This window comes from Chiloscyllium plagiosum, chromosome 1 (assembly GCF_004010195.1).
Source record: "Chiloscyllium plagiosum isolate BGI_BamShark_2017 chromosome 1, ASM401019v2, whole genome shotgun sequence".
Lineage (NCBI taxonomy): Eukaryota > Metazoa > Chordata > Chondrichthyes > Orectolobiformes > Hemiscylliidae > Chiloscyllium > Chiloscyllium plagiosum.
The window spans coordinates 70,627,131-70,655,094 of record NC_057710.1 but is presented as its reverse complement, the minus strand read 5'-3'; the positions used below and the strand labels follow the sequence as shown (position 1 = coordinate 70,655,094).

Below are 27,964 nucleotides of genomic sequence, written 5' to 3'. Positions count from 1 at the left end.
TGGCCCATTTGATCATGGTCTGGTTGTATTCTGAGATAACTTCCTTCACTGTCTACTACACCGCCTATCAACTTACTAACCATACCTCCTATATTCACATTCAAATTATTTATGTAAATGATAAAAAGCAGTGGACCCAGAACAGAGTTTCTGTAGATGTTCAGGTGATCTCTGACCAGAAAGTGAATTGAGTGTCTGTCTTTCTCATGACTTAACATAAAAAATCAAAATTCTAAAATAAACCAGATAAAATACTGTATGGTAAATTTATATAAGCTAGGTACTGGAGAAATACTTGCATTAGAGCTCTTACTGACAGGTTCACACTTGTGTTCAATGTATTTTGTATTTTTAATTTCATGGATTGAAAATACTCGTTACATGAAATCTTATTAGTAAGTTTGTTTCTTTATTTTATTTCTAGTCTATGAAAATGAGGACCAATTACTTTGGACTCCCTATTTGCTTCCTGAAAGTACGGTAAAGGAGTTCTTGCATGAAGCAGCTAAGAGATCTGCAGATGAGAAAGGCATTGGTGGTATACCTGAAGGGACACATGTAAGGGACAATGAACAGGTGAATATATGCTTGATTACAGATCTGATATATGACTGACCTGAATAAAGTCCACTAGAGACTGTGTGGTAGTTTATTTTCCATAATAGATTTTGTCTCAATTTGGAGGCTTGCCACTTTTGTTTCTGACTATAAGGCAAAATAGAAAAGAGAAAGGAATAGGAACTGTTGGATGGTTGTCAAAAGTAATGATCAGAGATACTGTTATAACACACAGAAGGCAACATGTCCTCAACAGTAAAGAGAAAAATATAGTAGAATTAAAAAAAGGGGATCTATTACACTTTAGGTTGTATAGTGTAGTCCACCAAATAATGGAAAAAGATAGAGGAGTGTCAGAAGATACAAAATCTACAAAGCATAATAATGAGATGCATTATTATCTTAATAATATAGATTCAGAAAATAACAGTGAATCTCACAGAGCAGGAGAAATTTATGAAATGTACAGAAGAGATAATTCTTGATTGTTTCCAGCCCAATGGGGAAGAAGATAGCTGAATCTTTTCTAACCTTTAGTTAAAGGGCAATTAACAGTTCAACACTAAATGCCCAGTTGGAGGAAAGCTCATTTCAGTGAGAACAAAGATAACTCAGTAAATGTGCAATTATAAATTTAATGTAGGGAAGTGTATCGACTATTGCATTTTGATAAGAAAACTCAATAAAAGACATTCATTGGGATGCAGGAATAGAGAAATCAGTCTCCCTATATTATTTCAAGGAGAAGTGATGGCACTGTAGTATTGTGGCAAATCTAGTAATCCAGAGACCCTGGTAAAATTCCAGGGTCTGAAATGTCTTGTCTTGTGAATTGGTCCAGCAAGAAATTCAATAGTATCGACCATTAGGAAGCTTTTAAAAAAAGACAGAGACCAGCTGGGCAAGGATGAAGGTATCAGAAACAACAATGGCAAATGTTGCTCTGTCAATCCTGCACATTCCTCCTTACCAGTGAGTGACAAAGATATTTGACCTCATCCTCATCATACTATCTATTGCAGGTGCCTCTTTGCATTGATTGTATCAGTATGAGTGACCGCTGCACAATCTTTGTGGAGACTAAGTTCTATCTTCACTTTGAGGTTACCCTTAATAGTGTTGTATTGCATTATCACTGTGAAATGGGATAGGCCTCAAACAAATCCAGCAACTCCTCAACACAAGGCATCCGTGAGGCACTGTGTGCAGTATTGTATTCCCAGTACAATCTGCAACCTTGTGCCCTCTCAGTCTCTCTAACACTGCACAGTGATATATGCCATTATATGCCATTCTTTCAATGCTTCTGGGTCAGCATCAAAGTCCTGGAACTTTGTCTCTAATTGTTTTGTGGATCTACATACTTTAAATTGACTGCAGCGGTCAAAAAAGTCAGTTCACCCCTTGGCACTAGGGCAACAAGAGATGGCCAGTAAATGCCAGCCCAATCAACAATGCTGACCTCATGATTAAATTTTTTGCTAAAACTGTAATTTTTTTGTACATACACCTTTTGGAGGTGGGAGGACAAATTGAGAGGGCTGTTTTCTTAAAATCAAGGGATCCTTAGTTTTAAAATCAATACATGCAGCTTTTTGGATTAGTTAAAATACTAAAATCTAACCAAAAGCCAATGCTCCTATAAGCTGCTCATAGCTAATTTTGTGGGGTTGGTATGGAAGAGGGACTTGTAATGAGGACTATCATTCAATTTTTAGGAGGCAACTTGTCATTTAAAGCCTTTTAAGGAGGTTGCATGTTTCTGGTATTAGCTTGTCATCTGGGCTTCCTCAACTTCTGGAAGCCTGGCATATAAAAGCTGCTCTCAGCAAGGGGATCCATATAATAAAAACCTTTCTATAGTACCTGAGTCAAGAAGGTCAGAAACTTTGTTTTTGAATTGTATCGTTAGACACTGGTGCAAATTATCTTGAGCCTCACACAAGCTAACAGAATGTATTTTTTCATTTGGTATTGTTTGTAGTGAGGAATTTTGTTAGTAGCCCTTAAAACACTTTCTGTTTTATTAATTTATTCACAATTCAATGCAGTCCAAAATATGTGATACAAACTATTTTTGTTAAAAAATGAGTATTCAATGAATAGGCAGTCATCACTGATATTATTGGAGGAGATTTGTGAAAAATAGAGAATATTATAAAACAAAATGATGAGTGTTAATTTACATGTAAGCAGTGAACCAGAGAATATTAGCTATCTGAGGAAGCTTTCAACATCAGCCAGTAAACGCAACCGCTTTGAGGAATATCTCCAAGTCGGTTTTATTTTAGAATTGTTCAATATTGGAAGAAACGTAATTGTTTCTAAAATGGTAATCTTTTGTTTCTGGTGCATTTCTAAGAGGTAATCACCTTCCGTTGTTAAGTTAGACCATAAGACGTAGGAGTGGAAGCAAGGCCATTCGGCCCATCGAGTCCACTCCGCTATTTAACCATGGTTGATGGTTGTTTCAATTCCACTTACCGGCCTTAATTCCTTGCGAGATCAAGAATTTATCAATCTCTGCCTTGAAGGCACCCAACGTCCCTGCCTCCTTGGCAATGAATTCCACGGGCCTGCCACTCTCTGGCTGAAGAAATGTCTCCTCATTTCTGTTCTAAATTGACCCTCCACTAATTTTAAGGCTATGCCCACAGGTCCTCGTCTCCCCGTTGGAATGGAAACAACTTCCCAGCGTCCACCCTTTGTAAGCTATGCATTATCTTGAGAGTTGCTGTTTGATCTCCCCTCAACCTTCTAAACTCTAATGAATACAATCCCAGGATCATCATATGTTAGGCCTACTGTTCCAGGGGTCATCTGTGTGAATCTCCGCTGGACATGCTCCAGTACCAGTATGTCCTTCCTGAGGTGTGGGGCCCAAAATTGGACAGTATTCTAAATGGGGTCTAACTAGAGCTTTATAAAGTCTCAGTCGCACATCGCTGCTTTTATATCCCAACCCTCTTGAGATAAATGACAACATTACATTTGCTTTCTTAATCACAGACTCAACCTGCAAATCAACCTTTAGAGAATCCTGGACTAGCACTCCCAGATCCCTTTGTACTTTGACTTTATGAATTCTCTCACAATTTAAAAAATAATCCATGCCTGTATTCTTTTTACCAAAGTGCAAGATATCGCACTTGCTCACGATGAAGTTCATCAACCATTTCCTGGATCACTTTTCGAAACTCTAAATTTTTCTGCAGCTTCCCCACTTCCTCAGTACACCCTGCCTGTCTGCCTAACTTTGTATCATCACGAACTTCGCCAGAATGCCCCTGTCCCTTAATCCAGGTCATTACTATATAAAGTGAACAGCTGCGGCCCAACACTGAACCCTGTAGGACCCCATTTGTCACCAGATACCATTCCAAAAAAGAACCTTTTATCCCAACTCTCTGCCTTCTGTAAGACAGCCAATCTCAAATCCATGCCAGCAGCTCACCTCGAGCACCTTACTCAGCAGCCTCTTGTGAGGCAGCTTATCAAAGGCCTTTTGAAAGTCCAGATAGATGACATCCACTGGGTTTCCCTGGTCTAACCTACTTGTTACCTCTTCAAAGAATTCTATCAGGTTAGTCAGGCACGACCTCCCCTTACTAAATCCATGCTGACTTGTTCTAATCTGACCCTGCACTTCCAAGAATTTAGAAATCTCATCCTGAATGGTGAATTCTACCTGCAGCTGAGGTTATGCTAATTGGCCGAAAATTTTCCATCTTTTGTCTTAATCCTTTCTTGAACAAGGGGGTTACAACCGCGATTTTCCAGTCATCTGGGACTTTCCCTGATTCCAGTAATTTTTGATAGATCACAGTCAGCACCTTCGCTATTTCCTCAGCCACCTCTCTCAGAACTCTATGGTATAGCCCCATTGGGGCCAGGAGATCTATCAATTTTTAGAGCTTTATCTTTTATTGCACTTACTCTTTTGTAATGGCTACCATACTCAACTCTGCCCTCGACTCTCCTTAATTGTTGGGATGTTACTCATGTCTTCCACTGTGAAGACTGACACAGCGTTTGTTAAGTTCTTCAGCTATTTCCTTATCTCCCAGCACTAGCCTTCCAACATCAATTTGGAGCAGCCCAATTTCTACTTTTGCCTCTCCTTTGCTTCTTACGTATTGAAAGAAACTTGAACTGTCATTTCTAATATTACTGGCTAGCTTACCTTCGTATTTGATCCTCTATTTACTTATTTCTCTCATTGTTATCCTCTGTTTGTGTAGACTTCACAATCTTCTGATTTCCCAGTGCTCTTGGCCACTTTATAGGCTCTCTCTTTTTCTTTGATACATTTCCTGACTTCTTTTGTCAACCATGGCTGTATTAAGCCCTCCCCGGATAATCTTTCTTTTCTTTGGGTTGAACTGTGTCCTCAATTACACCCAGAAACTTCTGCCATTGTTGCTCCAGGTTAATAGTAAGTTGTTTTGTATGTGGATTTAATACTTTTATTTTAACTCTTTCCAGGCACTGTATGAACTTCTAAAATGTAACTATGTTGTTAAGGAGGCACTTGGAAGTTACCACTCAAATATAAAGGCAACACGAGGTAAGGGCCCAAAAGCAACAGCAGTTTTGGGAGTTCATACCTATATATGAAATCCATAAGCAGTTGTCACTAATTCTGTGTTCTTCTGTAGGATGCATTTTAACGTTCTGAGTTCAATTCCTAAACAACTGGAATTAATAAAAATTCCTCTTTACTTTATAAAAATCCCAATTTAAAAAAATTGTAAAGGTCCACCTTGTTGAATGAGATCTGACTTGGTTCATAGTAACTGATAATTCTTTATTTGTGCCTAAACTTCTTGAAAAGCTAAACTATTGTAATTTTTTTTAACAAATGCGCACATTTTAAAAATTAATATTTTAGTTTTGTAATTAAGTAATCAGTGCGTGAAATTTTGAAGTTAAGCTATTTAATTAATTGTATTATTTCCCTGGCTTTGTCAGTGAAAATACTTCGATGTAATTGGCTGCTTATTCTGTGTTTTTATCCCTGTTTCTGGACCCTTGGAAAAATTCTTGCCACGGCACTATATTAAACTATGATCCACACGGGAATATAAATGCCACAGAGGTTGCTGTAACTTTGTGCACAGCTCTCTTGAAAACCAGCTATAAATGCTAAATTGTTGAATTGTTGGAGTTGAACACAAAATCCAGCCCAATAATAACCTGCTTGGAACTTAAGAATGTAGCACTTGTGGCATGTTGTATTCCATGATCCTAATTCCGGTTCACATAATCCGTAGATGAACGGTCTGCTTGGACAGAAGAGGAGTGCAGAAACTTTGAACTTGCACTTCGACTCTACGGTAAAGATTTTCACCAAATACAGGCAAATAAGGTAAGATAGATTTGTGGGTATATTAGAGCTTAAATTGTGTTTATGATTATTTAATTAGATCTGCTGCCAGTTACAATACTGGCATTGACCTGGCAGTGTAGAAATTTGTCTAAGTATATCCTGTTCACAAGAAGTAAGACCAATCAATCTACCCAGTTATTGCTCATAAGTCCATTCTGACTTATCAGCAAAGTAGTGAAAGGGTCACCAATAGCATGACCAAGTAATACATAATTCAACAATAACTTGCTCATCAAGGCTCAGTTTGACTTCTACTAGACCCACTCAGCCCCTGGCTTCATTACATTCTTGGTCCAAACATGGATAAAAAAGTTGAACTGAAGAAGGGAAGTGAGGGTGAACTGACCTTGGTGAACAAGGCAGTATTTGACTGAGTATGACATCAAGATGACTTATGAAAGCTGTAATCAGTGGGAATTTGGGAAATCTTTCTGATTGGAGTTGTACCTGACACAAAGGAAAATGGTTGTGTTAATTATAAGTCAGTTTTCTTTGCTGCAGGAGATCTCTGCAAGACTTCCTCAGGGTATGGAGGAGAGGAGTCTGAAAGATTTGATTGGGGTATTCATAATATTGTGGAGGAGCCTGTATGTTCTCCAACATTACCCAGGGCCACCATTAACTGTATAAGTCTTGCCCGTGTTTGTTTTATCAAAATAAGTCTCGCATTTATCCACATTAAACTCCATTTGCCACTCTTTAGTCCATTGACCCAACTCTTCTCTGTCCACTATTCCACCAATTTTGGTGTCATCTGCAAACTTACTAACCACGCCTCCTGTATCCTCATCCAAATCGTTCATTTGAATGACTAACAAAAGTGGACCCAGTACTGATCCCTGTGAAACACCATTCGTCACAAGCCTCCAGTCCGAAAAACAACCTCTGTCACCGTCCCATGTAATCTAACTTTGTCAAAGGCTTTACTAAAGTCTGTGTATATAATGTTTACCGCTCTGCCCTCATCCATCTTTTTGGTTACTTCCTTACTAGATTCAATCTAGTTTATGAGACGTGATATCCCTTGCACTCCGTTCAGGACAGTCAGCAAACTCTTCAATCTGCAAAGGCCCTTGGCTTGTGGGGGGGAAAAAAAATCACAGACAGCTGCGAAGTGAACCCTTGTTTGCTGATGACTCTGCTTTTATATCGCACATGCTGAAAGACATCCGGTTGCTTGTTGATTTCTTTGTCCAAGCCTCCATATACATCAGCCATACAATTGTGTCTGAAAAAAAAGTCAATTTTACCAACATTCTGCTGGCTTAAAATGCCAAGACAACATTTTACAAGTGACAATCGATACACCTCCAGTCAGTTCATAGGTTCTACTATCTTGGCAATATCCTCTGCTACAATAGCCTATTGGATGATGAAGTTTCCCATTCTTGGGTGAAACTAAGCTGAACATTTAGCAGACTTCCCCACAGGCTTTGGAAAGAGCAGGGAGTTTGTTCCAAATGATGACCTCTTGTGACTTCTCCAATTGAGAAATGGGCAATCTTGCAGTGTTCCATGATACAACCAGAATTGTTCCACCATTGCTGCTTAAGATCTATGTGCAGTATGAAGGGAAAGGAGAAGGACACAATCCCTAATGCCCAAGTTCTTGTGTTGCATACCTGGTGTCTAATTCATGTTTACTTCAGCTCAACTTCATTTGGTTGACTGTGTTATTCACATAGAATATTTGCCTGTGACAAAAGTGGTGTTCTACAGCAAGCTGAGCACAGGTATTTTCATCATTGGATGTCCCCAAACTCTATTACAAAAATAATCTGAAACCCAATCTCAGAGCCTGTAAGTTGGACTCCTATGTTTTGCCAGTGAAGAAATGTGGAGAAATCCAAAAGGCAAAGTCTCTTGTCATTAGAGTCATAGTCATAGAGATGTACAGCTCAGAAACAGACCCTTTGGTCCAACTCGTCCATGCTGACCAGATATCCCAACCCAATCTAGTCCCACCTGCCAGCACCTGGACCATATCCCTCCAAACCCTTCCAATTCATATACCTATCCAGTTGCCTTTTAAATGTTGCAATTGTACCAGCCTCTACCACTTCCTCTCGCAGCGCATTCCATATCCATTGCCCTCTGAGTGAAAAGCTTTCCCCTTAGGTTCCTTTTAGATTACTTACAGTGTGGAAACAGGCCCTTCGGCCCAACAAGTCCACACCGACCCGCCGAAGCGCAACCCACCCATACCCCTACATTTACCCCCTTTAACCTAACACTATGGGCAATTTAGCATGGCCAATTCACCTAACCCGCACATCTTTGTGACTGTGGGAGGAAACCGGAGCACCCGGAGGAAACCCACGTAGACACGGGGAGAATGTGCAAACTCCACACAGTCAGTCGCCTGAGTCGGGAATTGAACCCGGGTCTCTGGCGCTGTGAGGCAGCAGTGCTAACCACTGTGCCACCGTGCCGCCCACTCATCTTTCCCCTCTCATCCTAAACCTATGCCCTCCAGTTCTGGATTTCCCCACCACAGGAAAAAGATCATGTCTATTTAACCTGTCCATGCCCCTCATGATTTTATAAACCTCTATAAGGTTACCCCTCAGCTTCTGATGCTCCAGGGAAATTAGCCCTAGCCTATTCAACCCCTCCCTATAGCTCAAATCCTCCAACCCTGGCAACATCCTTGTAAATCTTTTCTGAACCCTTTCAAGATTCACAACATCTTTCTGATAGGAAGGAGACCAGAATTGCACGCAATATTCCAACAGTGGCCTAACCAATATCCTGTACAGCTGCAACATGACCTCCCAACTCCTGTACTCAATACTCTGACCAATAAAGGAAAGCATACCAAACGCCTTCTTCACTATCCTATCTACCTGCACTTCAAGGTCTCTTTGTTCAGGACCTTACCATTAAGTGTATAAGTCCTGCTAAGATTTGCTTTGCCAAAATGCAGCACCTCCCATTTATCTGAATTAAACTCCATCTGCCACGTCTCAGCCCATTCGCCCATCTGCTCAAAATCCTGTTGTAATCTGAGGTAACCTTCTTCGCTGTCCACTGCACCTCCAATTTTGGTGTCATCTGCAAACTCAGTAACTATACCTCTTATGCTTGCATCCAAATCATTTATATAAATGACAAAAAGTAGAGGACCCAGCACTGATCCTTGTTGCACTCCACTGGTCACAGGCCTCCAGTCTGAAAGACAACCCTCCACCATCACCACCCTGTGTCTTCTGCCTTTGAGTCAGTTCTGTATCCAAGTGGCGAGTTCTCCCTGTATTCCATGAGGTAAATCCATAGCAATCAACCAGGCACACCATAAAACCAGCTTCTCCACCCACTAAAAATGATGCCACACAGACTAATTTTTTTTCCTGATTGTGTGAACAAACATGTAAGGAAAGTAGTTCCTTTTAAGACTTTCCCCTCCAAACTTTAATATAAATAGTAAACAAAGGAAATTCTTAACTTGAAGTAGCTTGCTGATTTCCGAGGTAACTGTTCCTGTATTTAGACACATCCATTTCAGATCTAGCAAGTCAAGGTTTGAATGCAGAAATTTTGCATTAATAGCAATGTGGTAATGAGCAGATGTGTTTTCTTGCAGTTGTGTTTAATGCCTAAATATTGGCCTGGGCAGGAATAGCCTACTCTACTTTTTTATAGTATGATTCGATTCTCTACATCCATCTGGGATAGCAGTTTGGACTTGGTTTAATATTACATCTGCAAGGTGGCATCTCTAACAGTCCAGTACTCCTTCACTCATGGTATACTGTAAGTGTCAGCTTTGTGATAGAGTGAGACATAAACCCATGATCTTATGACTGAAAAACAAGAATTCTGCCATGGCTGATGTACTGAATTACACACATGAAGGAAATCGATATAAACTGTCCTTATTGCCCACCTATTCAAAAATATTTTGGGTGGTGGATGAAACGTGACAACTTTTAAATTTAACATCTTTTAACTGAGATTTATTTGCATTTCATTTGTTGAAGTATGAAGATAGTTTTGGAAAAAGAGCCTTGTTCTGAACGTATCTTCGGTTTCCATCTCTATTTAAGGTATTTGTTTCTGTTCTTAGGTCAAGAGTCGAACGGTGGGCGAGTGTGTGGCTTTTTACTATATGTGGAAGAAATCAGAAAGATATGATTACTTTGCACAGCAAACTAGGTTTGGGAAGAAGAGGTACAATCTTCATCCTGGAGTTACGTAAGTAGACAACAGTTGTTTGTGCTACTGGACAAGATGGTTTAAGATGGAGCTGAATGGTGTTGAGTGACTCCAAATAATATTAGTACGTTTTTACTCTGAAGTACTTTAGCCAAGTTAATTCACATTTTTACTGTGTCCAAACATAAGAAAAAGAACAGGAGTAGATTATCTGGCGACTCAGGCTTGTTCTGTCACTATTGAATGTGACCAGAATTGATCTACCTTTCCTGACCAACTCTAACACCCGTTGTCATATCTCTGTCTTAATTTTACTCAGTGAAAGTGTCCTCAACTTTTTTGGTTAGATAGTTCTAAAGATTTGCACGCACTTGAACAAATATCTCTTTATTTTCTCCCCAAATGATAAATTGTTTTCTTTTCCTGAGATTGTGCCACACCCCTGTTTTGTGGCTTCCCTGGCCAGGGCGAAGCAATCTATGTGCAATTTTGTAAAGCCCCTTCAAAATCTTGAGTGCTTCAAGAGATTGCGTGAAGACATCTGCAATTTACTTAGTCCCTCATTTTAGAACTATCATTTTATTTTGGTTATCAGTCTCATGAATCTTTGCTGTATGCCTCCAATGTGAGTACATTTTTCTTTAAATCTGGATGTTAAAACTATGGGCAATCTGCCAGAAAAGGTCAAATTGGCTGAGGCACTGTAATGGGGAACTGTAGAGCACATGACACGAATTTGGAGTAGGTGTAGCTTATTATACCCCTCAAGCCTGCTCTGCCATTCTGTTTTTAAAAAACAATGGAATTCTGACCACTGCTTTAACTCTGCTTTCCTGTGTGAGCACCTTGTCAGTTAAAAATCTCCCAAGCAAGACCTTGAACATATTCAGATGAACAGCCCCTACTCATCTTTGGGGAAGAGAATTCTTGATGAAGAGCTGGTGCTCAAAACGACGATTCTCCTGCTCCTCGGATGCTGCCTGACTGGCTGTGCTTTTCCAGCACCGCACTCTTTGAAGAGGATTCTACAGACAATGATCTTCTGAAAGAGAAACTTCTCCCCATCTCCATCTTAAATGGGAGAACCTGTAGTTTATCAACTGTGTCCCTGAGGTCTGGGCACCGCTTCTCTCTTCACCCCCCCCCCCCCCCCCCCTGTTTGCAAGCATGCACGCACACACAGCACAATAGACTCCCGTGGTCCTGGAAAATTGAGAAGAGTGTCAATTTGCATCATTTTTTTTCATTACGGTGGTGGATCTCAATGCATTCACTTAATTCTTTAGCTGTTAAGTGAATCCTTATAGTTGAATAAGATCACATCTCATTTCCCTAAACTTTAGTCTGTTCAGTATTTCTTCCTAAGACAATACCTTCATCTTGGAATCTGAACTTCACTGGCATCATAGAATTGTTATGTTACAGAAGGAAGCCATCTGGCCCATTGTGTCAGCAACTGCTGACCAAAAGAGCATCATTACCTTGAGCCAGTCTCCAGCTTTCTCCCCATACCTTTGCACATTCTTTTTTCTCAAGATAATCATCAAGTATCTTTGTTTGTAAACTTTGATTCCAAAAAGGTGCACTTCCATGATAACACTGGCTAAAAATGCAGCTCAGTGCAACGTAGCACCATTTGAGATGGGGTATGTGAGCTATGTGAAATCTCTCTTGTACTGGTAAATGTCAGCTAGAGTATAATGGGTAAAGTGATCTTGGCCTCCCAATCCTTAGTAGAAGAAACAACAATTTGCATAGATTGCTTCAATGTAATAAAATATCCCAAACATTAAATGTCTTCATATAGCAGAATTTCAGAAAGGTAAGACCAGTCATGGTTGCGTCACCCTAGTAACATCAAGTGACACAAGTTGAAAGTTTGTGGTTAAACATCTATTGTGAACCTTCAACCTGTGCTGTGAATATCCATCTATGTTGAATAGCCAATTGACATTCAGTACTAAAGTTTATATTTGAATGGCTACTTGGTTGAGGGATATCCGGATGGGTACATGCACAGGCAGGGTTTAGTGGGATATGGGCCAAATACTCACAAGTGGGACACAATTAATTAATTTAAGATATATGGTCTGTATGGGCAAGTTGGACTGAAGGGTCTGTTTCCGTGCTGTTACGCTCTATGACAATGACCTCCTTACTATCTCAATTGAATCAGCCTGCACTGCATTTCCAGGCAATACATTCCATAATAGATCAAAGCATGATCAATACTTATTGTTCTGAGTTGGGTGGTGAGCCACTATTATGCTGCTAGGAAAGGTGTTCCAAAGTTTTGACCAAGTGACTGTGTGGGGAAGACATTGCCCTTCCAATTCAGGATACTGAATGACTTGGAGAGGTTAATGCAGGTGGCAGTTTTGAAGAAGAATTATACTGGACTTGAAAAGTTAATTCTGATTCTCCCTCTGCGGATGCTGCCAGACTTGTTGAGTTTCTCCAGCGTTCTCTTGTTTTAGATTTTCAGCATCCGCAGTTTTTGGGTTTTTTTGCGGGTGTGTTCTCATGCGTCTGTTGTCCATTTTAAGTGGTGGAGGTCACATGTTTGGACACTAGAAAGTCCAGCAGTGATGATCTGGTATTAAAAAGACTGGCTTCTCACAAGTGCAACTAGTTTTGTATGTATTAGGTCTGACACTACCAAGTGGGAGAATTTTATCTCCCTACCTCCCCCAGTTCTGGTGACTTCAATTTTGCTAGAGCTCTTTGATGCTCTGGACTCAGTCAAATATTGTCTTGATGTCTCCTAAATCAATAAAATATTCTTATACAGACCTTCACAAGGATGGACTTTATAAAATGAGGGGGCAAACTAAAAGAATAAACATTCTTTTTGGTACTTTTGGCTCACCACCCAACTCAGAACAATAAGTATTGATCATGCTTTGATCTATTATGGAATGTATTGCCTGGAAATGCAGTGCAGGCTGATTAATTGTGTCCCACTTTGCAGTGTAGTTCTAAATACCATCTGTCAGTTCAGTGAGTCCATTATGTCCTTATATTCAGGAATTATCAAGTCTGTATTTCAATACACTTTAAACTACAGCGCCCTGTTTAACAATAAGATATCTCTTTTCAGGGATTACATGGATCGTCTGGTAGATGAGGCTGAAATGGGAATGTTAAGTCGATCAGTGCATTCTCCATCTATCTGTTCTTCAGTCAACAGACCTGAAACCATTTCTGATCACAATATAATGAGCTCTGGACATGAGTTTGCTGGTAAGAGCTGTTCACATTTAGTGTTTTCATAAAATTCAAGGCTGAGGATTCAAAATACTTAAAAGTGTAACTGAGAGATTTTATTATGTAAATGGGAGAAGACCTAGTACACCTAATGATCAAGATTTTGTCTTTGTGGATATACATGGTAACAATTTGATGATAATGAAAGAATATTGATGTTTCGGTTCAGAATTTATTAAATTGTGAGATCTCAATCCAGGCCAATCCCTTAAACTCACAAAGTAAGTGGATTTATGCAGTAGGACAAAATAACCTTTTTAAACATTTTACCTGGAAAGATAGGGGCATTGAAAATCAAACAGTCCCTCCTGCCCTCAAGATTGGAAAGATTAGATTCCCTACAGTATGGAAACAGGCCATTTGACCCAACAAGTCCACAACAACCTGCCGAAGAGTAACCAACCCAGACCCATTTCCCTACCCTATATTTACCCCTGACTAATGCACCTAACACAATGGGCAATTTAGCATGACCAATTCACCTGACCTCCACATCTTTGGATTGTGAGAAGAAACCGTAGCACCCAGAGGAAACCTACGCAGGCACGGGAGAATGTGCAAACTCCACACAGGCAGACGTCTGAGGCGGGAATCAAACCTGGGTCCCTGGCACTGTGAGGCAGCAGTGCTAACCACGGAGCCAAAACTGCGCACATTACTTTGTGTGGTTTCACCAAAGCTTTATATAATTACAATAAAGCATTTTTATTCCTATACTAAAATGCTCTTTTAACAAAGGCCTACATACCACTTGGTTTCTCAATTACTTGCTGAACCTGCATGTTAGCTTCCAGTGACATATGAACATGAAAATCCCTTTGAAGTGCAACACTTGTCACTTCTCAATGTTGAAGAATTGTTTTATATTTCTCACCAAAGTGAATAATTTTATACTTCTCCACATTTACAATGGGGAGCAAAGAAATGCCTGACCAACTAAATACATACTTTGGTTCTGTGTTTACAAAGGACAATATAAATAACGTACCAGAAATGTTGGGGAATGCAGACTTTAGCAGGAATAAGTGAAGAAAAGCAGTATTGATAAAGAAATGGTTTTGGGGAAATTGATGGAATTGAAGGCTGAAAAAATCCCCAGGGCCAGATAATCCATATCCCAGTGGGCATAGAAATAGTGGATTCACTGGTGGTCATTTTCAATGAATCTATAGACTCTGGAACAGTTCCTATAACTTGGAGGGTAGCTCTGTTTAGTAAGGGGTGTAGCGAGTAAGCAGGGAATTATAGATCACTCAGCCTGCCATCAGTAATGGGGCAAATGCTAGAGATCATTTCAAAGATTTAGTAGCTGTGTATTTGGAAAACAGTGGCAGGATGAGACAGCCTGCATGAATCTACAAAATGGAAATCGTGCTTGACATTATCTACCGGAGTTCTTTTGAGGGATGTAACTAGTAGAATTTGATGAGGGGAAACTAGTGAATATTGTTTATTTGACTTACAGAAAGCTTTTGACAAGAGTCCTACATTAGAAATCAGAGTGGAAAATGAAAACACGTGGATTGGAGGTAGTATGTTGAGATGTGTAGAAAACTGGTTGGCAGACAGGAAACAGTAGGAGTAAACAGGTTTTTTTTTGAATAGCAAGTATTGACTGGGGGTACCGCAGGAATCGGTACCACACCCCAGCTATTCACAATGTATATATAATGAGTTAGATGAAGGAACTAATTGTAATATCTCCAGATTTGTAGATGACCCAAAACTGGATGCAGAGATTCTTCATTTGAACTAGCTAAGTGGGCAAATACATAGCAGTATAATGTAGAAAAATGTGAGACTATCCACTTTGGTCGCAAAAGCAGGAAGGCAGACTTTTATCTGACAAGTTATAAATTGAGAGAGGGAAAAGTGCAATGAAACCTGCTGCTTTGCTGCCCTTGTTGCCTATCCTTTGTCGTCCCACCACCTTTCCTTCTCCCCTCCACCTCACGTAACCATTTGATGTGTCACAGAAATATTTGCATGTCAACACAGATTTTTGAAAGTTGTTGGAGAGTTCTTTGACCCCTTGCACTACAGTGTCTTTGTCACTTTGCACTATAATATGTACAAACCTTTTTGCACAAAAATTTTAGACTTTTTTATTGATGAACCACTTTCATCCCCATGGTTTTATTTCTTTGTAGAATTGTTGGTTTTCTGAGCACTTTACACTTGCTACAGTTTGTATGACCGTTGTTTTTAAAGTTGTCTGGTGCATTTTACTCTGAAAAAAGCCTGTTCCCATAAATCCAGAAAGCCTTTTTTTTAGCAGTTGCACAACATTTAATACATTGGAATTTTGAAATGATGTGACAATGCTGCAGTTTTAGGTGACAGCATTAAAATAGTAATTTAGCTTTTTGAATTAAATCCTGTTCTGCAGATAGTACAATGGGATATCACTAGTGTTTGTGAAAAGTATTTTAGCAAAGCCTAAAATGTGAAAAGACCAATAATTGAAATGCAAAACACTGGCAAGAATCCTTTGAATTAACTTGTTCACTATAAACTCTCTCCCAGATCTCTCCGATCTCTAAGTGGGTATGATATAGTGAAGGTTAGAGAGATGTGGCTCCAGGGTGACCCGGAATGGGAACTGAATTTCAAGGGGTTTCAGGTTTTAGAAAGGAGTGACAAAAAAGGAAAAGGAGATGGTGTAGTACTGTTGATTTAAAAAGAAGTGACTGTGATAGGGGATATCGGCTCTGAAGTAGAATCTAGAAGGGACTCAGCTTAGAAACATAGGGGCAGAAAAAAATATAGGGTTTGTATATAGACCCAAATTGTAGTAATATTGGCAAAGACGTTAAAAAGGAAATTAGAGATAAAAATCAGAAAGATCCAGCTATTATGGGTGACTTCAATCTGCATGTAATTAGGCAAATCAAATCCGTAGCAATAGAAGAGGAATTCATGGAGTGTATAAATTATGGTTTTATGGATCAATGTGTTGAGAAACAAACCAGAGAAAAGGCCATTCTTGACTGGGTATTGTGTAATGAGGAAGGAATAATTGACAATCTAATTGGGCCATTAGGGATGAGTGACCACAATTGTATTGAATTCTTCACAGATGGAGAATGATGTTTCTTAGACTAGGCTCCTCAATTTAAATAAAGGAAATTATGATGGTACGAAGTCCATACAGTCTGAAACATGGTAATTCATAGTCAAGAATGAAGAGATGCAGACCAATTAAATTCGCACTTTAGTTCTGTCTTCACAAAGGAAAATACAAATAACATTCCAGAAATATGGGGAACTCTGTCTAATAGGGAGAAGGATTTGAAAGAAAAAATTGTATTTGTGGAAAAATGGTATTGGGGAAACTAGCAGGAATAAAAGCTGATATATCCCAAGGAGCTGAAAACCTTTATCCCTGAGTACTTAAGGAATTGGCTTCAGGTGAGGTAGATGTGCTAGTGGTCACCTTCCAAAGTTCTGTAGACTCTGGAACAGTTCCAATGGATTGAAGGGTAGCTAACCTAATCCCATTATTTAAGAAGGGAGGCAGAGAGAAAATAGTGAATTATGGAATGATGGAATTCGCTCAATATTGGAATTGGGAAGATACTAGAATCCGTCATATGCAGGTGCAGTACAATATGGATAAATATGAGATTATCCAGTTTGGTAGCAAAAATAAGCAGACAGATTATTATCTAAGTGGTGACAGACTAAGATAGGGAGATGTGACAAGACCTGGGTGTCCTTGCTGAAAGTAAGTGTGAAGATGCCACAGGCAGTGGAAAAAAAACTCGCCTTATATATTGGCCTTCATAGCAAAACAATGTTGAGTACAGGAGCAGGGATGTCTTGTTACAACTGTACGGGCATTGGTAAGACCACGTCTGGAATATTGTGTGCAGTTTTGGTCTCCTTATCTGAGGAACAATGTTCTGGCTATTGGGGGAGAGCAAAGCAGGTTTACCAGATTGGTTCACGGGATGGCAAGGCTGGTGTACCGAGTGCGATTGTATATCAGTTAGGAGTATCTTCACTAGAGTTTAGAAGAATGAAGGGGCATTTCATAGCAATCTGTAACATTCTAACAGGATGAGATAGGGTGGATGCATGAAGTTGAAAAATGTGATGCTGGAAAAACACAGCAGGCCAGGCAGCATCCGAGGAGCAGGAGAATTGACGTTTCGGGCATAAGCCCTTCTTCAGGATGCATGAAGGTTGGGGAGTCCAGAACAAAGGGTCAACTTCTAAGGATAAGGAGTAAGCCTTTTAGAACAGAGATGACAAATTTCTTCACTCGGAAAGTTGTGAGCCTGTGGACTTCTGCCAGAGGGAACTGTTGAGGCCAAAATATTGAATACTTTCAAGAAAGATATAAATACACATTTTCAGACTAAAGGGGTGAAAGCAGGAACAGGGTACTGAGTTGCGTGATCAGTCATTATATTGAATGGCAGAGCAGGCCTGTGTGGCCTAAATACTATGTTTCTAAACTGAATTGGCAGAAGAACATAATATTTAATTTTTTTAATTGATAATTGAATTTATGTCCAGAACACATATTAAAAATACACATATGTATGACTGACATTTGTGTTCCACAGTGTTATGCTAGATTAGGGATAGTAACATTTATAAAATACGGTAAACTCTAGTTGTCAGATGCAAAAAAATTAAAAACTATGAAATGTTAGGCTATAACAAGAAGGCTAGAATATATAGAAAAATTTGCTCCAAAAAAAAGCAAATCTTAGCAGGACTTATGCACTTCATGGTAAGGTCCTGGGGAGTGTTGCTGAACAAAGAGATCTTGGAGTGCAGGTTCATAGCTCTTGGAAAGTGGAGTCGCAGGTAGATAGGATAGTGAAGAAGGCGTTTGGTATGCTTTCCTTTATTGGTCAGAGTATTGAGTACAGGAGTTGGGAGGTCATGTTGTGGCTGTATAGGACATTGGTTAGGCCACTGTTGGAATATTGTGTGCAGTTCTGGTCCCCCTCCTATCGGAAAGATGTTGTGAAACTTGAAAGGGTTCAGAAAAGATTTACAAGGATGTTGCCAGGTTTGGAGGATTTGAGTTATAGGGAGAGGTTGAATAAGCTAGGGGCTGTTTTCTCTGGAGTGTCAAAGGCTGAGGGGTGACCTTATAGAGTTTTACAAAATTATGAGGGGCATGGATAGAATAAATAGACAAAATCTTTTCCCTGGGTTGGGGGAGTCCAGAACGAGAGGGAGGAGGTTTAGGGTGAGTGGAGAAAGATATAAAAGAGACCTAAGGGGCAACTTTTTCACGCAGAGGTTGGTACGTGTGTGGAATGAGCTGCCAGAGGAAGTGGTGGAGGCTGGTACAATTGCAACATTTAAAAGGCATTTGGATGGGTATATGATTAGGAAGAGTTTGGAGGGATATGGACCGGATGCTGGCAGGTGGAACTCGATTGTGTTGGGCATGGACGGGTTGGACCAAAGGGTCTGTTTCTGTGCTGTACATTTCTATGACTTGTGGCATATGTCTTTGGATCTGGGCATGGAAAGTTTGCATTACACATTGTGCTTCTTGCATCCAAGGGTGAGATTGAGAGGCGATTAGTACATCAGGCTTCTATTCCTTGAGGGATAGACCTTGAAGGTCATTCAGCATATTGGAAGAACCATGAATTTTGTGCATACCCCCACATTTTCTGCCAAATATTTGTTTAGTTGTATTGAATTTGAGTATTCATGAAAAAAACATTATTGTTGAAACTTTTTCTTGTAGTTTTGTGAATTAAGTGAAAAGTGAAAGAAAAAGCCAACATAAATTCTGCATTAGAGGACAGTGTGTTTAAATAGTACTCTTCTTTCATGCAATGTAAACATTGGTTTTCTCTTTGAATTTCTTGTGAATTGTCCTGATGAGTGCAAAACTTTGACAAAATGTCTTTGCCTCAGTAATACTTTTCCTTCCCTTAACCCTGCGCATTCTATCTTTTCAAATAATAATTCTGTGAGAAACCGTGCTTGAACCTAATGCATTCTAGGTCCTAACCACTTGCTGCATGAAAAGATTGCTCCTTCTGTCTGTGTTTTATCTTCTGCCAGTTACCTTAAATTTATGTTCTCCTGTTTCGATCCTTTGACCATAGATGTACAGCACGGAAACAAACCCTTCGGTCAAATATGTCCATGCCAACTAGATATCCCAACCCAATCTATCTCACCTGCCAGTACCCGGCCCATAACCCTCCAAACCCTTCCTATTCATATATCCATCCAGATACCTTTTAAATGTCGTAATTGTACTGGCCTCCACCACTTTCTCTGGCAGCTCATTCCACACATATACAATCCTCTGTGTGAAAATGTTGCCCCTTAGGTCTCTTTCATATCTTTCTCCTCTCACCCTAAACCTATGCCCTCTAGTTCTGGACTCCCCTACCTCCAGGAAGAGACTTTGTCGATTTATCCTATCCAGGCCCCTCAAGATTTTATAATCCTCTATAAGGTCACCCCTCGGCCTCCAACTCTCCAGGCAAAACAGCCCCAGCCTATGCAACCTCTCCCTCTAGCTCAAATCCTCCAACCCTGGCAACATCCTTGTAAATCCTTTCCGAACCCTTTCAAGTTTCACAATATCCTTCCGATAGGAGGGAGACCAGAATTGCATGCAATATTCCAACAGTGGCCTAACCGTGGGCGGCACGGTGGCACAGTGGTTAGCACTGCTGCCTCGCAGCGCCAGAGACCCGGGTTCAATTCCCGACTCGCCGAAGGGCCTGTTTACACACTGTAAGTAATCTAATCTAATCTAATCAATGTCCTGTACAGCCGCAACATTACCTCCCAACTCCTGTACTCAATGCTCTGACCAAGAAAGGAGAGCATACCAAACACCTTCTTCACTATCCCATCTACCGGTGACTCCATTTTCAAGGAGCTATGAACCTCCAAGGTCTCTTTGTTCAGCAACACTCCCGAGGATCTTACCATTAAGTGTATAAGTCCTGTTAAGATTTGCTTTCCCAAAATGCAGCACTTCACACTTATTTAAATTAAACTCCATCTGCCACTTCTCAGCCCATTGGCCCATCTGGTCCAGATCCTGTTGTATTCTGAGGTAACCTTCTTTGCTGTCCACTACATCTCCAATTTTGCTGACATCTGCAAACTTACTACCTGTACCTCTTATGCTCACATCTAGATCATTTATGTAAATGATGAAAGGTAGTGGACTCTGCACCGATCCTTGTGGCACTCCACTGGTCACAGGCCTCCTCCAATCTGAACAACAACCCTCCACCACCACCCTCGGTCTTCTATCTTTGAGCCAGTTCTGTATCCAAATGGCTAGTTCTCCCTGTATTCCATGAGATCTAACCTTGCTAACCAGTCTCCCATGGATAACCTTGTTGAACGCCATTGGGAACAATTTTTCTCTCTTTTGTTCTGTTCAAATCCTAATGATTTTGAATATATCTATCAAATCAACTTTCACTCCTTTACAAAGAAAACAGCCTCAACTTCTCAAATCTGTCTTAGTAATTAAAGTTGCTTAGGCCAAGAAGCAGAACCTCATCCTTGTTTTCTGACTCTCACGAATGTTATCACACCCTTCCTAAAACAGAACGAGACATCATACTCCAGTTAAGGTGTTTAATGTTATGACTGTTCTGTAAATGGTACTGTTTGCAAAACACGTTTTGTCAATGCTTTTCTGCCTTGTGTTTCTCAGGATAGTTTGCAAAAAATTCCAGTATAAAGGGAAAGTAACATTTTTATACTGCGTGAGACGAGATTGCTGATTGAATGGCAAGTGGATTGGTAGAAGCATTACCATGTTGAATGCACCAATTAAATGATGACTGACACTTAACTGTTGAGCTTTGTTTAGATTTAAATCCTCATAGATCATTTTTCAAAGTATTTCCCTGGGAAATGAACCGGAAAGTAATTGTCAGCTGTTTTCTTAAATTGAAAGAGGCATAATGGTATATGTTCTGTCTGTCTGTCGGGAACAGGTCCATGCATATCAGTACATGTAGATTCGAGTAGCTCTTGTATTCTTTGTTTCTATTTTTACAGATTAAAATTATTAAACTATGAAGCTATTTTAGATCATATTTATGAATTTGACGGAAATTAATATTTTATTTCTCTTTTAGCACTGACCAGTGTTGATACAGCATGCAGTGTGGCAGAAGTAAACTGTTTGGATTCCTATAATTTTCCTCCATTGGACAGTTTACACTCAAAGGGACCAACTACCCATGTGCCTGTTTTAATAGAAGAGTCACTTGGTTTGCCTACAAATGGTGACACAGACTGTCTAAATTTATTTGAGACTGGATTCTACCATTCTGATTTAAACCAGATAAGCATGTGCAACGACGAATCTGAAAGACCTGCAAAGAGATTGAAAATGGGGATTGCTGTTCAAGAATCTTTTATCAATGACGTTTCTGTAAATAACCTGGGTGTGGATTTCGAGAATCGTACGCATCACATCACTAGTGCCAAAATGTCTGTTTCCGTTGCAGATTTTAGCAGCTTGTCTGGTAGTGAAGCAAATGGCTTCATCAATCCTCATGCACTACACCAGCACACAGCTCTACAATCAGAGTGACTTCTGCATTGAAACTTCTTCTGGAATGGTGGTATGCAGTAACAGTGAACTTGGTGGGTGAGCCATCAAGTTTGTTCAGTCATTCACTGGAAGTTTGAATTTTTTTACTATGACATCAGTGATGTCTTTTTACTTATTGAACCTAATCTTGATTTCTCAAGAGTTAAATAGCCATTTATTTTCAGTCCCTAATAACATAGAAATTTCAGAGATTATGTTCACATAGCAGAATTGGGGACTTAAAATTGAACTTTATGATGCAGTCTTGAAGTCTCAAGCCATTGCATCTCCTTTGTAGCCAGTAGACAAAGGAAGCATTTCACCTCCTGAAACCAACATTGGGAATCTGAAACAACAGAAATGGCTTCCATGAGTCCACACTACTGTGACAGTAGTGGGTACAGAGGAATACTAATGTTTACAGGTACCTAGCCTTGTCCCTGGCTAATGTAGCATTTTAGAAGTGAACTGCGCCTATCAGTGCAAAGACCTGCATGAATAGAGCCTTCTCTCATCCATTGACTTAAAGCAGAGCACTTCAGTTTACAGTGCCGTGAGTGCATCCTTTGGACGAAGATTGCTGGATGATGTACAAGTGGGAGGAAGCCTACAGACATGCAATTGTCTCGCAAGAGTTGGGCATGGCTGCCATCTGTAAACGGGTTGCAACTACTGCCAGATTTCTGTGTGCTTAAAAACTCTTCAAGCTTTTATTGATTAGATTAAATATTGAATTTTGTGATAATTGTATATGGATGTTTATTTTTTTTAAAGACTTTAAAGATTGTATTATAGTGTATCTCAAACTGCGCAGTGCATTGTATATCTTATGAGATTTCCTGGGGCAGCTGAAACTGTTTTCACACCGCTTGGGACTTGCCACTTTTAAACACAATTCTAATTTGACAGTCTAGCCAAATTTCTGCAGCAGTTCATTGTGTTTTGTACAAAATAATGTGTCCATATCTATATAATACAGCAAAACCTTGATGAACCAGATTGAAGTTATCTCCTCCCCAGTGCATTCCATTTTTTTTAGTCTGTTCTAAATGTGACTGTGAAGATAAAGGTTTTGAAATAAAACACTTGTTAGACTGAAGCAAGAAGCAACTGTTCAATGTTGGATTATAGTAATTAGTACTGATTAGAGATACTTAGTATCCATTTTTACAAATCCTGAAGTAGGTGCATTTGTGTGTAAAATTGCTGGAAATTGGCAGCTGCTGATTAAGGCACCTTGGGAAGTTTGTCTTATTTAGAAGTAGGAAAAGCTTAGCATCCTTAAATATACAAGTATTTTTTACATATTTACAGTACATGCAGTCATATTTCATAGTGTAACTTTTTCTATTATCTGCACACCTCCTCTTCCTCAAGTTTCTAATTTACATTGTAGGCCATTATTGTCCAAAATTAAACTTGTTCTGTGGGTCTCTGGATTTGACACTATTGAAAAATGCAGTTATGGCTATATCAAGATATTAATCCCTGTCAGATAGTTACCTTTAGATTTATTTAGTATTGTTAAAATTCCAGGGTTTTACTGTATCGTATTTGAGAAAAGTTTTACTGATTTGTGCAAGGGAATGAAGATGTGAAGGAGGCCAAGTAATTTGGATACACAACATGATGAACTGCTTTCATTTATTGTAAATATTTATATTCTGTCTGAAAAGAGTATCTATCCTCTTTATCCCACCCATACCTTTCGCAATCTCTTTTTAAAAAAATGAATTTGTATCTAATTATTTTGAAGGTTGGCCAAGTTAGCATTCTAAATGCTAAAGAATAGATACTATGGTTTGAGAGATTGGTTGATTTTTCTATGTAGATGTGTTTAACTGTACAGCCATAATCTAATGGTCTTTCAGTTTTTTAATGCAGGAATCTTGTATGATAGACAAAGCTTTAGGTTCTGAGATGATACAGAATGGCATAAAGGTACAAGACACAGAAGTAACGGGTAGCCTTGACTCTTGCCAGTATTGCGTGGAATTGTAATCCAAGTCATCAGCTTCTTGTAGCTGTGTTTATGTGCTGATCTATGCATTTGTCTTTTGTGAGTTTTTTTCTTAATGTTAACTGAACTAGTCATGTATTTGTGGAAATGCTATACATATCCCTTCATTTATATATTTGTGTGACTGTGGATTTGCAAAGGCTAGTCTGTAGTAATGTTCACACAGGTTTATGACTGATCACTCACATCAGTTGCACTTTCTGAAATTTTGAAAACCATTCCTAGTGCATTATAAATACAGAATTTAACTATGCATTCAGACTTTGTAAGTTCCCTTGGTAAACAGAAGTGTGTGATTTTATTACAGGGTTTAATTTAAAATTTCCTAGAACTGATTTGCTTGTGATTTTTAAAAAAAATAAAGAGCCACAAATCCTTATTGGGTATGTATTGTCTTGCCAATTGTATTGATTAACTCTTCTGACTGAATAATGCAATTTGTTTAAAAGCATTGTTTGGTGTTTTTGCCAAATAGACTGAAATTTAAACTACTTTTTAACCATTTAGTCAGGTCTATTATTGATTATTTGCTATCAACTTAATTCTTTTTTTCAGAATTGTGTTTGACATGTTCAGCAAAACGTTCATCAACATATGCTAAACCAAGATCATTGCGATGTGTATGATACTGGCAACTTACCAAAATTAAAACCAAATACTTGTTGGGAAATGCTATTTTAGAATTTTGTAAATTTCTTGTGTTCATACTAAAGAGGACCATAATTTGAGAATATAATTATGTTCAATTTCATCATATAATAGACAAAGTCCCCAATATTTAGTGCCATGAAACATTGTTTAGTTTATTCTTTCTAAATGACGATCTCATCATTTTAAACCACTGGGGTTTAGCAGATCTTGCTGTTTATTGTTGGGTTTGTTTAAAGTGCTGGCCAAAGATTGTGTGTTCCATTTCCATGTTGAGAAGTCAGTTCATATACTAATTTGTTTGGAAGTGTAACAGGTACTGTAAAGAATATAGCAATACTTCACAATGAAGGTGAAGCTTTTTCTCACTAGTCTAAATAATTGGTTTCCTGATATAAATTCCATTTAATTGAAAGCTGAATATGGCTTAAGGATAGCAACGTACATACAATTAGGTCATTTAAAATTGTGCAATTTTTCTTATTGGCTGAGGATAGATAACTATTGCAAATATTTCAAGCTTCGTAATATTTATTTTTAACTGAAGTCTGTAGTCTGAATTAAAATTACTTATTGAATGACAAATAGTGACTAATTGACATTCTAACTATTGCAATTGTAACAGACATCTGAAAAATTAATACATTAACACAAAAGTGCGGTTGTACAATGTGAAAAAATTGTGAACAACATGGTATTGGTGATCTATACTGATGAAAATGTTTTGGTAAAATAAAAACACCAGCAATGCTGTTTTGAAGAAATGGTGCTACAGCTCCTCTTCTATATTGTTTCAGAGTTAGTAGAACTGCCAGTGAAAGAATATGGGCTAATTAGTGACAATCAAGACAGCATTTAGTTTTGAAGGTATTCAAGGGGAATATTCTAATGTTGCATTTGGTTTTAATATTTGTATATAAACATTGAAGGTTTTTGTTCAGCATTATTTTGTACTTGTGTTGTATCTTGATATGTGGTGTACACCATTCCAGAAATAAAAGGTCTGGAAGTCTCATCTTTATTTTAATCAAGTGTAACTTCAAAGTTGATATGAGGAATACAGTGTTTTAAAACTTACCCACAGGAATATGATGTAATGTTCTAAATTACATTTAAGAAACCCAAGCAAAATCTGATGTTTTTGATCAGAAATGTAGTAGAAAAATCTGCTTGATCACCAGAGAATATGAACTATTAAGTATTACAGTTCATTGCCGCTATTACAAGATGGTGGGCTCTCACTAACACAGAGAGCTCCATTGAAATGCCGAGTGTTACTTCATAGTCTTAGGGTAACATGGTCTTATCACCTTTACAACCAGAACCATATTTCCTAATATATTTGAAGGCTTGGGTCTGAAGTTGTGATATTTTTAAAAGCTGTATCTATAAACTATTCAACCTCTTTTTAAACCAATTTAATGCATTAATTGATGGACCTATTGAATGGCTATTGCAAGGCAATATTTGCAATTTTCAATGGTTTTGCACCAGAAATACATTTTTGTGGCCAAGGAGCTTAGTCCCTTGGCTCGCTGGTAGTTGAAATTAATGTCCTACTTAACTTTGATGTTCTGTAGCCATTTAAACAGTTTAAAGGAGAACCCACCCATTATATTATGTCTTTCAGAAATATTGATCCACATCTTTCAGCCTGTGGATAATTGGAGACAGGACATACCCTGAAAGATGCAATGTGGGAAACCTTGGAAGTTTGTCTGGAAAGTTTGAAGTTCTGATCCGTAATTCCCCTGTTTCCAAAGAAGTCTCCCAATTAACTTAGAGTCAGAGAGATCAGAGGTTTTGACTTAATGTGTCTGGATATTAAGAAAGAAAAAGGTGCAACTCCTAGTTAACCATGGAGATAGAACTGGCTCAAAGGTAGAAGACAGAGGGTGGTGGTGGGGGGTTTTTCAGACTGGAGGCCTGTGACCAGTGGAGTGCCACAAGGATTGGTGCTGGGCCCTCTACTTTTTGTCATTTACATAAATGATTTGGATGTGAGTATAAAAGGTACAATTAGTAAGTTTGCAGTTGACACCAAAATTGGAGGTGTAGTGGACAGCGAAGCGGGTTACCTCAGATTACAACAGGATCTGGACCAGATGGGTCAATGGGTTGAGAAGCGAGTTCAGAAGTTGAGAGTTTAATTCCGAAAAATGCGAGGTGCTGTATTTTGGGAAAGCAAATCTTAGCAGGACTTATACACTTAATGGTAGGGTCCTAGGCAGTGTGGCTGAACAAAGAGACCTTGGAGTGCAGGTTCATAGCTCCTTGAAAGTGGAGTCACAGGTAGATAGGATAGTGAAGAAGGCGTTTGGTATGCTTTCCTTTATTGGTCAGAGTATTGAGTACAGGAGTTGGGAGGTCATGTTGCGGCTGTGCAGGACATTGGTTAGGCCACTGTTGGAATATTGCGTGCAATTCTGGTCTCCTTCCTATCGGAAAGATGTTGTGAAACCTGAAAGGGTTCAGAAAAGATTTACAAGGATGTTGCCAGGGTTGGAGGATTTGAGCTATAGGAGAGGCTGAACAGGCTGGGGCTGTTTTCCCTGGAGCGTTGGAGGCTGAGGGGTGACCTTATGGATGTTTACACAATCAGGGGCCTGGATAGGATAAATAGACAAAGTCTCTTCCTGGAGGTAGGGGAGTTCAGAACTCGAGGGCATAGGTTTAGGGTGAGAGGGGAAAGATATGAAAGAGACGTATGAGGCTATGTTTTCACAGAGGGTGGTACGTGTATGGAATGAGCTGCCAGAGGATGTGGTGGAGTCTGGTACAATTGCAGCATTTAAGAGGCATTTGGATGGGTATATGAATAGGAAGGGTTTGGAGGGATTTGGGCCAGGTGCTGGGAGGTGGGACTAGATTGGGTTGGGATATCTGGTCGGCATGGACGGGTTGGACCGAAGGGTCTGTTTCCATGCTGCGCATCTCTCTGACTCTATATAATTGATCCCCTAATCATTCACATTGATGTTATGACTGCCTTCCTGATCTGACCCACAAACCCATTCAAGAATCTTGCAAGCTACTCATTTAACAACAAGCTCTTTACGCACATTACCTGCTCTCATCTTTACTCCCTGTGACTTTGTGAACGTCACCTCCTTATACTTTTCATGTAAATTTACCCAAATGTGGTACTTAGTGTTGTAAAAAGGATGGATACACCTCACCTGTCTTCCATTAATAATCTAGTACCATGTAGGAGCTGAAAAAAAGTGTTGTCCAGGATTTTCACCTTGTACTTCGAACAATACAAGCTTGATTTTAAAGATGAAAATTTCTAGTTAATTTTAATCTTTATTGGAACTGCAGGCAATTTTAGCATTTGCTCACACCACAAGTTTTCTTG

General features: G+C 39.2%; 1 protein-coding gene across 5 annotated transcripts in view; it reads left to right on the top strand.

Annotated features, from left to right (window-relative positions):
• LOC122549366 (mesoderm induction early response protein 3-like) overlaps nucleotides 1-25,633 on the top strand; it is a 76,366-nt gene extending 50,733 nt beyond the window's left edge. For all 5 annotated transcript variants that reach the window (XM_043689098.1, XM_043689089.1, XM_043689105.1 and 2 more), the window contains exons 8-13: nucleotides 425-576; nucleotides 5,044-5,125; nucleotides 5,832-5,926; nucleotides 10,014-10,141; nucleotides 13,203-13,345; nucleotides 21,478-25,633. In XM_043689098.1, coding sequence (XP_043545033.1) covers nucleotides 425-576; nucleotides 5,044-5,125; nucleotides 5,832-5,926; nucleotides 10,014-10,141; nucleotides 13,203-13,345; nucleotides 21,478-21,938 — 1,061 coding nt within the window. In that variant the 3' untranslated portion in view covers nucleotides 21,939-25,633. The remainder of the gene's footprint in view (nucleotides 1-424; nucleotides 577-5,043; nucleotides 5,126-5,831; nucleotides 5,927-10,013; nucleotides 10,142-13,202; nucleotides 13,346-21,477) is intronic.
• The last annotated feature ends 2,331 nt before the right edge of the window (nucleotides 25,634-27,964 follow it).